We start from the raw sequence: 16,426 nt of genomic DNA on the forward strand, positions 1-16,426 counted from the left end.
TTTCTTTCTATTGGGAGCATAGCTGCTTATATTTTCCCTACTAGCTCCATCTTGCCTTGAGCTGACAAAGGTGACAGCATGAATGCTCCATTTGGGTTTAGAGGAAAACTATAAAGCCAGTTCAGTATTTGTATAAATATATCCACTCAAGAGAAAACTCAGGCCAACTATAACTCTAAATAGACCATGATGTCCCATGAGTCCTTGAAGCAATTGATATGAAATCTGTGGAATAAAAATTATTCTATTCTGTGGTCTGCCAGATTTCCGGGAGATTTGATATTCCCTTCTGTGTCTAAGGATATAGCAGAAAAAGTCTCCAGTTCAGAAAATATATTCTATAAAACTATGCATCAGTTGTTTTGTCAAAAAAAAAAAAAGGACGTTCTAAAACTAATCTGAACTCTAATAGTAGAGTAAAAGTCATTTTTTTCTTTCTTTCTGATTTCTGTCTTCAACTGCATAATCCTTTGACAGTGTGATTCAGTAGTTTTTGACACATCTGGAAATGGATGCTTTCTCATCCCTTTGAAAAACAGCTTTCCTAATCTGTTTTACTTTAGAGATAACAAGATCCCTCTGCAAAGCAGTTACTTTATTAAAAAAACACCCAACAAGCAGAAAGGGCACATCTAAGCCTACAGTCTCACGGTTATCGACTCTTAGGTTTTTCATAAATATCCAATAGGCCCTGTCAAGTTCAAAAACAGTCTCAGATGGAAATCTAGTGTTTGGTTAAGAAAAGCACAAATATTCAGCCCTTCATGTCCAGGAGCAGGCTTTTTATATGCATTTGATGCTAAAAAGGTTGTGCAGGAAATACATGTATAATTTCTGCCTTGTTTAAAGAGAATAAAAGGTCTCCTTTCGAACTAAGTAAAATTCAGAATTAGGGAAAAAGATGTAAGATTGTCATTATAAGCAACAACAAATTCTCATCCCCATGATGACAGCCACACTGAGACATCAAGGCCTTCCCATTCAGATGTCAGTGTCCCTAGATGTAGGTCAACTACGCAGGAAGAAGCTCGGTTGTGACATGTGCCTTCACCACTGCTTGGCCTTCAGGATATCACAGCCACAACAACATTTTCAGCCCTGAGGATTTAGGAAGTTGCTATAATCATGCTCTTTCCATCAGGATCCAGAATACCAATTTATGTGGTTTGGCCACCAGGTGGCAAAAGTTGCCTGAGGAAAACTCAAAACCAGCAGCTTTAAAGGAAAAAAAAAAAAAAAAAAAAATTAAACTAAAAACCTAAGGCTTTTCATTTTTCTTGGCTTATTCTGGCTTCATATAAATTCATATGACTTGTTTGTCATACATATGTATCCTCATAGGATGAGTTAATGCTGTAACAACTCAGCTTAATATATTTGGCTTATTTTTTGTGAGCTCGGTCAATAGGCATGGGTTCTTAGGACAGAGAAACAGGGAATCTACCCTACTGGGAATGAAGGAAGGAAGACACACAAAGGCAACAAAATCAGGATAAGAATCAGTATGAGGGTGACACTATGAATATGGCTAAACCATTAGATGTATCACAAAGAATTTCTGTAATGGAGGAAGCATTGTTTGAAGCTATCCCTCAGAATCTTGACTTCCTATTTGTATGTGGTCGAATGAGTGACTTTACTTTCCTCATCTATGGAACTGGAATAATCCTATCTCCCTCATAAGCTTGATGTTTATAAAGTATTCATTAACATGTGTAAAATTACTGTCTTCTTCCTTCTGACACTTTCACTGATCTGCTCTACTAAGAGGTGAGAAGCTTTTCCTTAACTTAATCCCATTGATGAGTTCCTCTTATACTCCTGTTTAGATAAATGAAAATGGTAGGATGACCATTAGTCAATATTGTCTTACCTCTTCTCTTATGGCACTTAGCACACTTTTTTTTTAAGGCTTTTGCCACAGAGTGTGTGCACGTGCTTACCAGAGAGAGAGGAAAAGTGAGAAATCCCTCCCCCCCTCCCCGGGGGGATGGCCACATGGCAATCCCTTCTCCTCCAACTTTAACCACCATGCTGCCTGCTGGCCACTTAGAACATATTTTTAAAAACGCTTTTTTAGGGCCAGAAGGTGACATGGTGGTTAAGCACTGGGTGCCCACATGGCCAACCACATTTTGAGTCCCAGGCATGGCAGCTTGAAACACACCAGGCACATGCACATGTGCGCCCAAAATCTCAAGAGGAGAATGGAGGAGAAGGGATTGTGGTGTGGCCATCCTCCCTGGAGGGTGATTTCTTGCTTTCTGTCTCTCTGTCTCTCTGGTACATGCACATGCCCTAAAGCAAAAACCTCTTTAAAAAATTTTTTTTAATGCATTTTAAAATGATGAAATATAACACAGAAAGTGCATAAAGCTTGTGTTTGTTATAGTATTAAAAAAATCTCAGCACCTAGATATCTTACATATATCATTTAATGACAACCTCCTTATTGAACTCTAAAATTAATTATACATTTTTCGTAAATTGTTTTGTGTCTTGTACATACACAATATTTACTAAAAATGATGGTTTTGTTTCTTGTTCAAATCTTACACTTTTATCTCTTTTTCTTGACTTAACAATTTAGCTTGCATCTCCAATACAAGATTGAATACATGTTTATAGTGGACTTTCTTCTGAACTCAAAAAAAAAAAACTGTTCAATTTTTTTGGCTTGATATATAGTGTTTGTAGTGGTAATTTAAAAAATAAACTTTATAAGATTGGAGAATTTTTCTTCTAGCTAGTTTGCTAAGATATTTTCTTATAAAATTGTTATAGAATTTTAAGTGCTTTTTCTGCATCTATAGAGATGGGTCAGTGATTTTTCTTTGTTAACTGGTAAATTATATTGATTTCATAATTGATGTATTTTCCTTCTATTCCTATATAAGTGCAACCTATGTATAATTGTCATTTACTATATTATTAGATCCATTTTCTTAAGTTTTATTTAAGATGTTTGCATCTATGTTCATGAATGAGTTTAACTTACCATTATCTTTTGTTGCGTGATCCTTGTCCATTTGATTATAAAGTTTGTGCTAGCTTCACAAAGTGACTAGGGAGTTTACCTGGTTTGTTTTTGCATTGCTAACAAAAACACCTGTGACTGAATGATTTTCTAGAAAATAGAGGTTTATTGAATCATGATTCTGGTGGCTAGAACATGACCAAACAGAAGATGGTGGGTGCAGAGAGAGAGTTTCTAGACTTTTGAAAGAACTAGCCATCTCTCCTGAGAGCTATTGATAGAGCTCATTCAGTTCTCTCAGGAGACAGCATTAATCCATTCATGACACAGAGTCTCCATGATTCAATCATCATGATCTAATTGCTGCCCACTAAGACCAAATACTAAAACATAAGCCTTTAGGGGGGAAACCATTATTCAAACTATAACATACCCTATTTTTCCATTTTTAAAAATAACTTTTTAAATTATTTTATTGTCTACTGTTTAGAATTACTTTCCAATGAGATCAGTTGGGCAAAGTGTGTCCTATTTAAAAATTTTTGATTTTTTTTTTGTCAGAGGGCACATGTGCTCACTTGAGAGAGACAGAGACAGAGATTGCATAAGAGAGGGAGAAAGCATCTCCTTACCCCAAACGGGGTGTGCTCATGCTGCAATCCTCTTCTTTCCCTTTTTCCATCCTGTCAGGATTTGGGGCACATATACAAGTGAACTCAATGTGTTTTTCAAGCTGCTAGGTTGGGATTCAAACATCAGTCGGCCATGTGGGATCTGGCTCTCTTAAACACTAGGGTATAGGGCCAGTCTTGATTATTGACTTAATAAATTTAACTGGTTATAAGACTATTTAGGCTTTCTGTTTCTTCTTGAGTTGTTGGTAATTTATGCTTTTCCAATACCTTGCCCATTTCATTTTCTTATTTAGTGGGATAAAGTTGTTTATATCCTTCTATTTTTAAATTTTAATTTCTCTAAGAATAAGGAAAGTCTCTGTTTCTTTATTCTTGGTATGAATTTTATTCTTGATATGGTTTTACATCTGAGATGGTTACTAATACTGACTCTTTTCTGTGCTAGGTCTTACATAAAAGATTTATAAATTTTATTAGTCTTTAAAGATATAAAATTTTACCTTTTTTTCTTATTGCATCTGTGTTCTCTATTTTACTGAGTTACTCTTATTTTTATTGTTTTTTTTTTTCCATTTTGTTTGGATTTATTTATTCCTATCTAACTTGAAGTTGATATTAGTTTTTAGTCTTTTAAAATATATTTAAAATATATTTATTTAAATCTGTAAACTTCTCTTGAAGTATCTCTTATATTTGCTGCATTCTATAGTTTTAATATTATGTATTTTCATTATCATTCTGTTTGAAATATTTCCTGATTTCTAGTGTGACTTTTTTCTTTGACCTAAGTGTTTCATGGAAATGTATTTCTTGGTTTTAAAACATTTGTTCATTTTCTCATAATCTTTTTGTAATTGATGTCCACCATAATCTCATTGTAGTATGAGATATAGTTTGTATAGTTTTGATCCTGTGAAAACTTGATGAGATTTGCTTTATGACCCATAAAAGATTAATATTTATAAAACTTACTTAAGAAGCTATGGTATTATGGAGGCTTAAATATGGGGATATTAATAATTACAGTAAGTAGTGGGAAATAACCAATTCCATAAGAAATGTAATTAATTATGACTATGAAAATGCTGAGAAAGACAATTCTATATGGACACATCCAACAAGCCTTCACAGAGGTGCCACTGAAACCTAATCATAACCAAAAACAGAACTCTACGTGAAGGGTATTATGGCAGAAAGGCACAGAGACTAAAAAGAGAAGGCTAGGCAAAGGAAATATGTCCAAATTCTGTTTGGCTAGAGTACAGGACATAAAAGGGAAAAGGTAGAATGAAGTGTTGGAAACTATAATATGTTCATTCTACTCACTGAGGTTTATGCCTAAAGTCAGACTTGTGTTCATGTACTATGTAAATATCAGCTGTGCTTGCTATTGAAAATATTTAGATTAATTAGATATTTAGTGAATCAATAAAATGTGGGGGAGAGGAAAGGCACAGAAAGCAACCATGGGATACAAGAGACAGTGTGGGAGGAGGGTGGGAGATGGCAGAGGGTGAGAGATAGGGAATCAAGGATTGGAAAAAGAGCAAAATATACAGGAAACAAGAAATGGAAAATTATTTGTTGATTAATACACATATGTTGATGTGCTTGATTGAGCCAATATACAGGATATTCTGGATGGAAAATCTCATTTTGTATGCTGTAATGATGTACAGTGAATGAATGTAAATAAATAAATTTAAATAAAAAATATAATTTGGTACTCCTGGAGAAGCATATAAAGGAGGTCAAAGAGCTGGGTTCAATTTTTTTTTTTTAATTTCTTTCTTCTTTTTTCTTTTTTTCAGAGTGTGCATGTGAGAGAGAGACAGGGAGAGAGAACAACCCGAACAGGATCTTGAGGCTAAGATCCACTGCTAGCCTTCAGTGATATCTGGATTGTAGGCAAATACCTGCCTGGTCTACTCAGGGAGGTCTCTGGGCTTGAATTGGGAACCTTCCCATGTAAGAATGCCTTGCAGAAGGACATGCTTTACAGCTGTGCCAACATCTGGCACTAAGTTGCATTCTACTTTGCAGGTAGTAGGAAGCCATTGGAATGTTAGAAGCAGAGAAATAAAAACATGGTATTTTAGGTAGATTAATCTAACCTCTGTGTGTAGGAGGGCTTAACACAAGTTTAGTTTAATATCCTTCTATGTATCTATACCTTAAAACATATCAATATTTATAATATTATACTTTAGAATGTGAGTAATGAATGACCTGAGCTATAAGAAGAGGATGGAAACTGATGTTCACTGAGCACTGATTGTGTACCAAGCTCCATACTAGGCATTTCATTGTGTTACTTCAGTAACATTTTATATTTTTAGCATACAACCACAATAACTCTTTGAAGTACTAATGAGGAAAGTATTAATTATTTGCTGCACTGAATTTACTAAGAGTGGTCTAAGAGGCATTAGGTTGCTTTGAGAAACAAGGGTTGAAACAAGGTGAACTTACTGAGTAACAACTTTCAATTTGCCAAATAACTTAGATACTCAACGATTATTTTTTTTCAATTGAAATAGGCAAGGTGAGGCCAGCAGATGGTGTTACCACACTAGACTCTAGACTAGACTAGACTCTAGGCACTAGACTCCCACACAGCTGACTGCAGTTCAAATCCCAGACTTGGCAGTTCGAAAATCATGCAAGGGGCATGTGCATGTGTGCCTAAAATCTCAAGAAGTGAATGGAGAAGAAGGGGCTGCAGCATGGCCATCCTTGCTAGAGGGTGATTTCTCACTCTCTCTCTCTCTGTCTCTCTCTGGTGAGTACACACAGCCTATGGCAGAAAAAGAAAAGCAAATGGGCAAGTATTACATTTATATTGAAATAACGCAACCTGAAGCCCTTTGTTTAATTATTTTATAATAGTATCTACACACACAAACACACCCAGACACATACACATGAACTGCACTTGTACTTACCAAAATGCCTAGGATGGGGCCTATTCTCCCTGCTGGTCTGCTCTGATGGCTCTGTCTTCTCAGGGCCTACAGGTTTCATGTTACTTGAGTCAGAATACTTCATACTGTCTGTATCAGGCTGACTGGAATCTGAAGGTGTTCTATTGCTCTCATCATCTTGCACAGATGTTGACCAATTCTGATCCATGAATAATATTCTGTCTTTGGTTTCGGTATCTAGCCAGTGTAAAGACACCCATGAGATTCAATACTCAAAAAACTGGCAATTGTAAAGTGTGAGAATGCCTTTTATTCCTGCCGTGCAGTGTACCTGTTTGCTTTCTGGCCTCTTGAGTTTCCATTTTCTTGATGTATTGCTGTCTTATCTGTTTAGCAAATCTGGCCGGGTTGTCCCATGGTATGTTGAACATCTCAGAATCTGTCCCCTGTATCATACCAGAAGGCTGTAGTTTTCCATTTTTGTCAACCTCAGAGAGCCTTAGGCTCTCAAAAGTAAATACCTTGAAAGCTCGTTCTACTTCATTCCAGCTCAAGACTTCTGTAAAAGGTGAAAGATTTATACAATCTGAAGAGAAATCAGAACAGCCGATCAAATCTTCTGTAAGAAAGACATTGTCATTTAAAACAGAGAACTTACTGCATCTAACACAGGCTGTTATACTGAATAGGTTTTTCTGCTCATCTGGGCTCAGGAAGGTTCCCTTCCACTCAGATGAATTTTGTTTGCAATGGGATTTATTAGATTGCTTATTTATTTCTAATGACATTTCTTCACCTTTTTACCTACCCCACTGGTTTTCATTTTCTATGTTTTAAGCTTTGTTGTAAGCGCCTGGGAGTTGAAGAAAAATAAGATTAGCTCTTATACTTTAGAAGGGGAAAAGGTGATAGCCTGTATTCCAGTTGGAAAGCTGTAGAAATAGTCTCCATGTGAAATGATGTGAACTGCAGTGAAATGGTATGAGGGATGTAGTGAGACTGGCTGGAGGGTGTGGTGGAAAAGGGGAAGAAGGAATGACTACAAGGGTTTTAGTAGGGAAAAGTGGTCATTTGTTGAGATAAGGAGATTGTGAAGGGATAAATTTAAGCATCAGGAATCAAGAGTTTGGTTTTGCACCATTTAGTATGAGATGCTAAAAGAGAAAAAAGGAGGGGCAGGAGGATAGAAGGTCTGGGATGGGAAAAGTAAACAGCGTATGCCTGAGGTTTTGATGGTGGGAACAGAAAGAAGAGTCCTGTGCTGCATGCAGAGTGGAGCTGGAGAGAGAATGGTATCGTACCACAAGGCAGAGGGAGAAATGGAAGGGTGCAGGATGCAGGCAAAGGACAGATGTTCTCAGGAACTTTAGGAAGGGGGTAATTATGTAACTTCCAGACATGCCATGTTCAAGCCCATGAGGCTACACTCTGCAGAGAGGTGTTGGTAGGACAATGTTCAAAAGATCTCAGTTTTGTCTCCTTAAAAAGAGAAGAAAGAAATCAAGATTTAAAATATTTGGTAATTTGGTTTGGGTTAAAATTAAATGGAAAGGAAGAACTGCACATGCTTATTTCTTCTGTAGGTCATATGCTTTCTAGTCAAATAAAGATGTCTGAGTAATTTAATATTCCCTCTTATAAATAGAAGGGTATCTGCATATTGCCTCAAATGGGAAACAGAATTTACTTTGGCAAATTACCTATATCACAAAATTGTTGTGAACTCTGAGATGAGAACTGACTCTAGATATTCTTTCAATTGCCAGAGGGTGTGTGTGCTTGCCAGAAAGAGGTACAGAGAGAGAGAGAGCGCCTCCCCTACACTGGGATATAGTCATGCTGCAATCCCGTTTGCACTTCTCCATTCTGGCTGGATGTGGGGGACATATCCACACGCCCACCACTTGTTTTTTCAAGTGGCCTGGTGGGGATTCCAACTGCATGGTCAACCACGTGGAATCTGGCTCCCTTACTAGTTACAGAGCTCGCTCAAGTCTAGATATTCTTATGACTCATCTTCACACTGTCCTCAAAGAAAAGGAAAGGGCCTTTCATGTCATGAAAAGTGGTGAACTCGAATCAATTCATTGTCAGTAGTATACTAACAGGGGTTCTCTATCCCTACCTAGGCCTATAGTCAATTGAGGCATACAGAACGTGCTTAGAACTACACACTATATCATCAGGTTTCAATTGTAGCATTCTTCCTGTCTTCTGCTCAGTGACATAGAGAAAGGAAGTTCTGCTGAACATCAAAAGACCACTATCACTATAATCCTAGAGCAAATAGTTCAACCTGCCAGGATCTCAGCTTTCATATCTCAAAATAGACTTCGAATATATTGGTCTGAGGTTCCTTTTGGTTAGAAAATTTTATGGTCCTATGATTCACTTTTCTTCAGAAGACTTTAATTTCTGGATATGAGCACTGTTCTCAAGATTTGATCTCAGGATAGGATTAAATATGAGTTTCTGGTAGTGCAGGTTACAACACGTGCACATCTGCCTCCCAGGCAATACACTTTCTTATTTCCTTCCCGTCGTCATGTGCAGAGGTGGTCTAAAGAAGTGCTCCCTAGTTTTAACTTGGTGAACATTCCTGCCAAATTTAGATGATGTAGACTTTCTTTTCCTCTTCTCTAATTAGAAAAAAAAGGGCTATGGAGGGACATAAAGCGATGGAAAAAAATTGTTTTAAATTCTTAATATAATGTTTCCTTCATAAAGAAGAAGAAGGATGTAGTTAGGAGCTATGATTGTTCTGGAAAAAAACACTTTGTAAAGAGGTAGAGAGCTTTTTTTTAATATTATCATCATAATCTTCTTTATATTACATTGGATTACATATAACTTTACATTGACTTCCATTGCTTTTTCAAAAGGGAATGCCATGTATGTCAGTCAATACAGAGACATCAATCTCCCCGCTTTATCATTCAATGTCTTTTCCATGCATTTCCCAATAATTGTTATTATTATAATTTTTTAAAACAGTCAATCACTATTTCTCATTTTGCTTGTTAAAAGACTTTACCCATCATGAAATACTTCCCAGACCAGTCGAGAATACTATACACGTCATCATCAACAGATAATAAACCATATCTGTTTCTCACTAACATCCTCTCTATTGTTCACTTGCTATCTTTCTCTATCCTCTTCTCTCTTTTTTTTATAGTTTATTTTTTATTATAATTTTTTTTCCCATCACAACACACAAATGAATTTTCCATCCAAAATACACTGTGCATTGGCTCAACCAAGCACGTCAACATATATGTTCTCAACAAATAATTTCCCAATTCTTGTGTCCTGCATACCTTGCCTTTTGTTTTACCATCCTAGATTCCCCACCCCCCTCCCTCTGTTATGACCCATCCTCCTCCCACATTGTCCCTGTCATCCCCGATTGCCCTCCGTGCCTCACCCCTCCCCAAATGATCTGTCAGTGATCTTAATTAGTCTAAGTCTCTCCAATAGTTATCACAGCTGACACATGCCTCTACATGAACTCAAGTCTGACTTTAGGCCTAAACCCCATTGGGTAAAAAGAGCATACTATAAAGTAGAACCCAACTGGGCCCATACCGCTCACTGCAGCCATCAAATATCCAATTTTTTTTTTTAAATGGTACGAATAGTTTAACCGTTTTTTTTTGTTTGTTTTTTGTTTTCGTTTTTTTTTTTTTCCCTAACATTCATTCCCTGAGCATCATCACAGCATACTAAATGTAATTTCCCATCTAGAATAGACTGCATAGTGACCTAATCAAGCATGTTATCATTAATAATATTCCATTTCTACTTTCTTGCTTATGTATATATATACCATACCGCTCACTACAGCCATCAAATATCCATTTTTTTTTAAATGGTATAAATAGTTTTACCGTTTTTCTGTTTTTTGTTTTTTTGGTACCTAACATTCATTCCCTGAGCATCATCACAGCGTACTAAATGTAATTTCCCATCTAGAATAGACTGCATAGTGACTTAATCAAGCATGTTATCATCAATAATATTCCATTTCTACTTTCTTGCTTATGTATATATATATATATTTTTTTTTTTTCTCTTAAGAGGTAGAGAGTTTTCTTGTCTCCATCACTTATCAAGATTCCTGAACAGGATATGGGAAACAAAGAAACATGGGGAGAATGGACAAGAAATTTGGATAAACTGACGAGAGATAGACTTGTAAACTGACTTGCTGTCAGAGAGCTTCCTTTACCCTCTTGGCATCTCCATATCTGATCTCAACCACCATTTAACCTCTCAATTAGTGATATAGCAGCCAGTTTCTAATTGAAATACCATGCTTCTAACATGGACCCACATGACTGGATGAAGATATAAATGGTTATCCAAATTTTATCCATCAAAAGGGGAGCAAAATCATAGTTTCCCACTTGAGATGAAGGGATTTTGTTGAATTAGTGCTTTCTTCCTCTTTGTTCTTTAAGACAGGGCATAGCTATAGTCTGTGAGTTTTCTAATCTTCTACTCAGGATCATTCAGTAGTTATCTTTATACTGGAATATAATTTTTTCATCTTTTTTTCCTAGGACAGGTAGACCAATAAGTAGATACAAAGATATATTTAAAAATCTAACTTAATGTTCTGACTTATCTACTGATTAAGACTGGATATAAAGGAGAGCACATCAAGCTTTCTTTGAGTACCAAAATTCTCCTGGAACTGTTTTCATTGACTGTGGGTAGTCATGATAAAGGGGTGCAGTGGTAAGGCTGTAGAGGGAGAGATGGAATCCTCTTGAAAAAGGACTATAACATCTTGATGGGAGGTTTTTATTTAAAAACAATTTTTAAAAAATACATGAGCCTTACTGCTCTTCCGTAGGATTAAAATGATCACATCATCTTCAAAGATGTCAATGAAAGAGGTTGGAGGGAGAAAAGAAGGGAATTATCCTGGTTAAGAAAACATAGTGTAAAGAAATTCAGTACATTGAATTGAAGAATGTCATACATCATAATTATCATGCCATTGTTAATGATGTTATTCAAAATAAGAATGTTGTAGTCAACTGAAATACATGCCTTAGTCTCTGAAAGGTCTTTCAATAACAAAAATACCTTTTGCAAACAAGGGTATAGTTTTAAGAGGCACATGTGACCATTAATTGAGATGAGTTTAAGCTAAGACAAAACAATGTACTCACCGCTTGTACAAAAGTGCATAAGCTCATGAATTGTAGCTAGACGTTTAGTGCTGTTCCATGGCGGGGGCAGTGGGAACTGAAGGAATTCCCAAAGTGGTAACTTGGACTGCATCTCCTGCTCAATTTGAACTGGATCGAAATTCTTTTGGTCCTGATGAAAAAGAGTAACATGACAGAAGACATTAAAGTAAGCTGTCAAGTGCCTTATGCATATGGAGAAGGCTAAATATGATACCTTCACTCTCATTATGTGGGAACAGGGGAAATCAATGGTAATTGGGGAGGACAAACTGTTGGTATTTTGCTGAAGGTCAAAAAAGCTAGTTCTCACTTTGCCAGAAGTTTCTAGTACATAGAAATGACTGATTCTTCATTCACAGTGACAAACTGTCAAAAGTCTCACATCAATTCATCTCTCTCTTTTGAGATTTCTTTCTGGTTTTCACTAGTTTTTTTATGGCAGCATTTATTTTAAAAAAAAGTAGCTATAAGGTACTAATGCAAATTTGGTAGTGGTCAAAATCAACCTAATGGCTAACTGGACCACTACAATTGGGCAAGTTTCTTTTGCTGATGGCATTTCTCCCTTATCTAAGATCCTATTTTTCGAAGAAGTATCTGTTGATATTTTGTACATACATTTTAGTTAGTGTTTGCTAAAGTTATCTAATTAAGATACCCTCAACTGAGTCACTGTAACACACTTTTCCACAGTTATCCTCAGGCTATCCTGATGACCATTACCTTTAGTACATACTTCTTGTGGGCGTGAGCATCGTGATAGTTCAGAAAATTGGGCACTGCTTTGCTTTTGCTTTCTCTTTCTTCTTCAGATGAAAATACTTCATACAGATTCTATTCGAATAAAAACAATCCTGATTTAAAGAGAGAATATGTACTTTTTCAAACTTAAGTATTCTTTGGGGCCTAGCTGTAGTAGTCTTTGTACTGGTTGACCTGCTTAGCAGGCTGAGGCTACATGAAATACTGGGTTCAATCAACTCATAGCCTACCCTAAAAGCTGGTGGAGTGGTACATGCCTACAATACTGGCTACTTGGGAGGATGATGCAGGAGGATCATAATGAAGTAAAACCTTCTTTAAAAAAACAAACAAAAACCCAACTTTTTGTAGATCTCATGCCTCTGACCTTTTTTTCCTTCTCTGAGAGACACAGTGATGGCAGAATGGATACAATGTGAGCTGCGATTCTGTGATCTAAGCCATCTGCTCTGGGGGGCGGCTCCACCAGGCTGGGTGGGACAAGATCTTCCTCAGATGCCACAACCTATTAAGATAAATGGTTGGGAGAAATAGATTGAATGGTCAGCTCTTTACTGATACTCATGTATTTCCATTGCTCTAAGAACAAGACCGTTTCTACCATTAAAGTACCAGTGATTCCAGGGACTATCAGTTGGTGTAATGGCTATGTCGCTGGACTCCCATGTAGTCAATGGCAGTCTGAGTCCTGAACTTGGTGGCTTAAACTCACGCCGGGCATGTGTGCATATGTGCCCAAGATCCTGAGAGGAGAACGGAGGGGAAGGGTGTGGCCATACCCCCAGAGGGTGATTTTTTGTTTTCTGTCTTTCTATCTCTCTCTGTCTTTCTGGTGAGCACACAAGTCCTATAGCAAAAAACTCTCAAAAATAAATAAATAAATAAAGCACCCATGATTACACAAAATGGCAGTAGAGTATCAGTGATTGCCAATACGAAAGGAAAAATTTTTGCAATCCATGCATTATAGTAGGTATAATTTTAGATATAATTTAATTGTATTAATATAGATAACAAAAATACAAATGGTAAACAAACAGCAAACGGCTATGGTAGAAGTCAAAATAATAATAATATATAGTTTTTTAAATTAATATTTATGCTTTCTCTCATAGCACTGACACAGTGCTCATGTAACGTTGGACTTGGGAAGTATTTATTAAATGCCCAGTACATGCCGGTTTGATGTAGGGCATCTTCACATACATTAAGTCACTGTAATCTTGTGGGATAGATATTATTTTCCATATTATAGGAAGGAGAAAACTAGGGTGAGTGAAGTTAGACGAATGACTCAAACCTGAGGACACTGAGTGGGAGGACCTAGAGTTCAGTCAAGTCTTCATTCATTCTTCAAGAATAGAAAAATTATAAGATGAGATCAGAAATGGATAATAGCCTCTTTTATATGGGGAAAGTATGGTCTAGAAAGATTATATGTTTTGTTCAATTTTATTTGGTAAACAAGTAAAAGAGGGTGAACTAAATATAGCCAAGATAGGTACCTCATTTACAACTTTTCTCTTTACCCTAAATCCTACAACCATCCTCTTTGATTTTATATCTACCTATGAAGCTTCTCAACATTAGCATTGATGACATTCTGAACTAGATAATTATTTGTTGCAGATCACTGCCAGAAGTCCCATGGGAGGCAAAGTCATCCCTGGCTGAGAACCACTGCTATAAAATAACAAAATAGCTTCATATTCTTTACCTTTCATAAATACTCTACTTTCAAGAGTCATTTACTGTCCCCCTTTTCTGTCTTCCCCTGGACAAGCTTGTAGATGTACGTAAGTTATGAAAGACCACTCAAAACTATTCCTCCTCTGAAATGTTCAACTCAAATACCATCCTATAAAATGCCATCCCATCACCCCTATACTGCAGTTTTTTTTATCCTCTTATTATTAAGACTTTATTCATGCAACTGAACTCATCAGCTGTCCCTTTGGTATCTGGGACATAGTAGATGGTAAATAAGTATTTGTTGCCTTGAGTTGAGTTGAATAAAACAAGACAAACTAAAATAAACAAAATGTGGCACTGAAAATTCTATAGAACTTCTGAGCCTTTACAAACTTTCTGGTATAATCAAACTATTGAGTTTTTATTCTGTCAAAAATGACAATTAAAAAACTAATGTAGTGTAAAAAAACCACAAAAAACATTATGGGGTAATTAAAGGCAAATACTAGTGTGTCTATCAAATTGGCTAGAAAACTACAACCAATAGTTGTAGATGGCATAATGGTTACATTGCTGGACTGCCACATGGCCAATCATGGTTCGAGTCTCAGATCTGGTGGTCTGAAACTCATGCATGCGCATGTTTGTGTGTGTGTGTGTGTGTGTGTGTGTGTGTGTGTGTGTGCACAAAATCCTGAGAGGAGAATGGAGGATATAGAACTGTAGCGTGGCCATTCCCCCGGGGGGTGATTTCTTACTTTCTGTCTCTCTGTCTCTATCTCTCTGGCAAGTGCATGTGCCCTAGCAAAAATCTCTCTCAAAACAAATAAAAACCCCAAAAAACAAAAAACAAAGAAGAAAAACCAGTACAATAGATCATGCCACTAACATACATGATAAGAAAAGATAGCAGAAATGAAAGAAAGCATAAACAGAAACAAAGGAAATTTAAAAATTAATCTAAGTGAATAGCATAAATAACTTTCTGTCATATTGCAAGCCCAAACAAAATGAACATATTTATATGAAAATACTAATGACCAAAATTAGCCATAGAAGTTAAAAAGCTAATTCAATCTACATGTACAACAGAAAATGTAAAGATAATTAAAAACCATTAATCACCCCACCCACCCATCCAGGACCCTCTTTCTCTTCCATTCAAACAACACCAGACCCAGATATTTTAAAGATGAGTTCTACCCAGGGAGCCAGCAGTTAGCGTAATGGCTATGTCGCTGGACTCCCACGTAGTCGACCGCGGTCCGTGTCCCGGACCGGGTGGCTTAGAACTCACGCTGGGCGCGTGTGCATGCATGCCAAAGATCCCGAGAGGAGAATGGAGGAGAAGGGATTGCGGCGTGGCCATCCCCTCTGGGGTGTTATTTCTCGCTTTCTGTCTCTTGGTCTCTCTCTGTCTGTCTGGCGAGCGCATGCGTCCTATAGCAAAAACCTCTCAAAAAAGAAAGATGAGTTCTACCCAAACTTCAGGGAATATTAAATAAACTGTTCCACTGGAGACCAAAAGAGAGAGGATTAAAGTTGATAATCAAAGTAAATTTTAGCTTTATCTGAAATATTTCTATCTTTATAAGAGAGAATGTGTTCAATCACCAGAAGTGAAATTCCAAAGTAGTGCCAAACACACACACACACACACACACACACACACACACAGATGTACCAGATGTACACATACACACACACTAAAAGTAAAGAGAGATGAAGTGATTTACTCAAGCTTACTGTCTGGGGAAAAAACCTCAGAGTATACCTTACCTACCTGTTCCAGCATGCAGTGCAGTATAAGAGACACAGAAACAAATTCCTCTGGTATCGGATTCAGTAAATCATTGTAATATCTCATGTCTACTTCAGTTGTGGGGCTGAAAGTCACTGTAAAATAAAGGAAATAGTATTGCCTAATTGTGTTCTCTATTTCTTCCATCAAAAATTCATGCACACATTCAAACTATGAGCATAACTACAGGAGCTGGCAGTGGAGGGGCAGCTGAAAGCAGTATCAAGGGCATCAGTCGTCCTTCAGGCTCCAGCTCATGGCGCTGATCTGGAAACAGAGTTTTTTTTTTTTTTTTTTGGAGAGGTTTTTGCTATAGGGCACGTGCGCTCACCAGACAGAGAGACAGAAAGCGCAGAAAGTGAGAAATCACCCCCTAGGGGGGATGGCCACGCTGCAATCCCTTCTCCTCCACTCTCCTCCAGCGATTTTGG

The 16,426-nt window shown here is 37.1% G+C and overlaps 1 protein-coding gene across 1 annotated transcript in view; it reads right to left on the bottom strand.

The window, feature by feature from the left end:
- Positions 1–16,426, bottom strand: part of SPAG17 (sperm associated antigen 17) — a 235,151-nt gene that overhangs the window by 114,273 nt on the left and 104,452 nt on the right. The window contains 6 exon segments of the mRNA XM_006164886.3: positions 6,558–6,773; positions 6,868–7,095; positions 11,720–11,870; positions 12,464–12,574; positions 12,870–13,007; positions 15,978–16,090. Of these exon segments, the coding sequence (XP_006164948.1) occupies positions 6,558–6,773; positions 6,868–7,095; positions 11,720–11,870; positions 12,464–12,574; positions 12,870–13,007; positions 15,978–16,090 (957 nt within the window).

This window comes from Tupaia chinensis, unplaced genomic scaffold, assembly GCF_000334495.1.
Source record: "Tupaia chinensis unplaced genomic scaffold, TupChi_1.0 Scaffold143755_1, whole genome shotgun sequence".
Taxonomy (NCBI): Eukaryota; Metazoa; Chordata; class Mammalia; order Scandentia; family Tupaiidae; genus Tupaia; species Tupaia belangeri.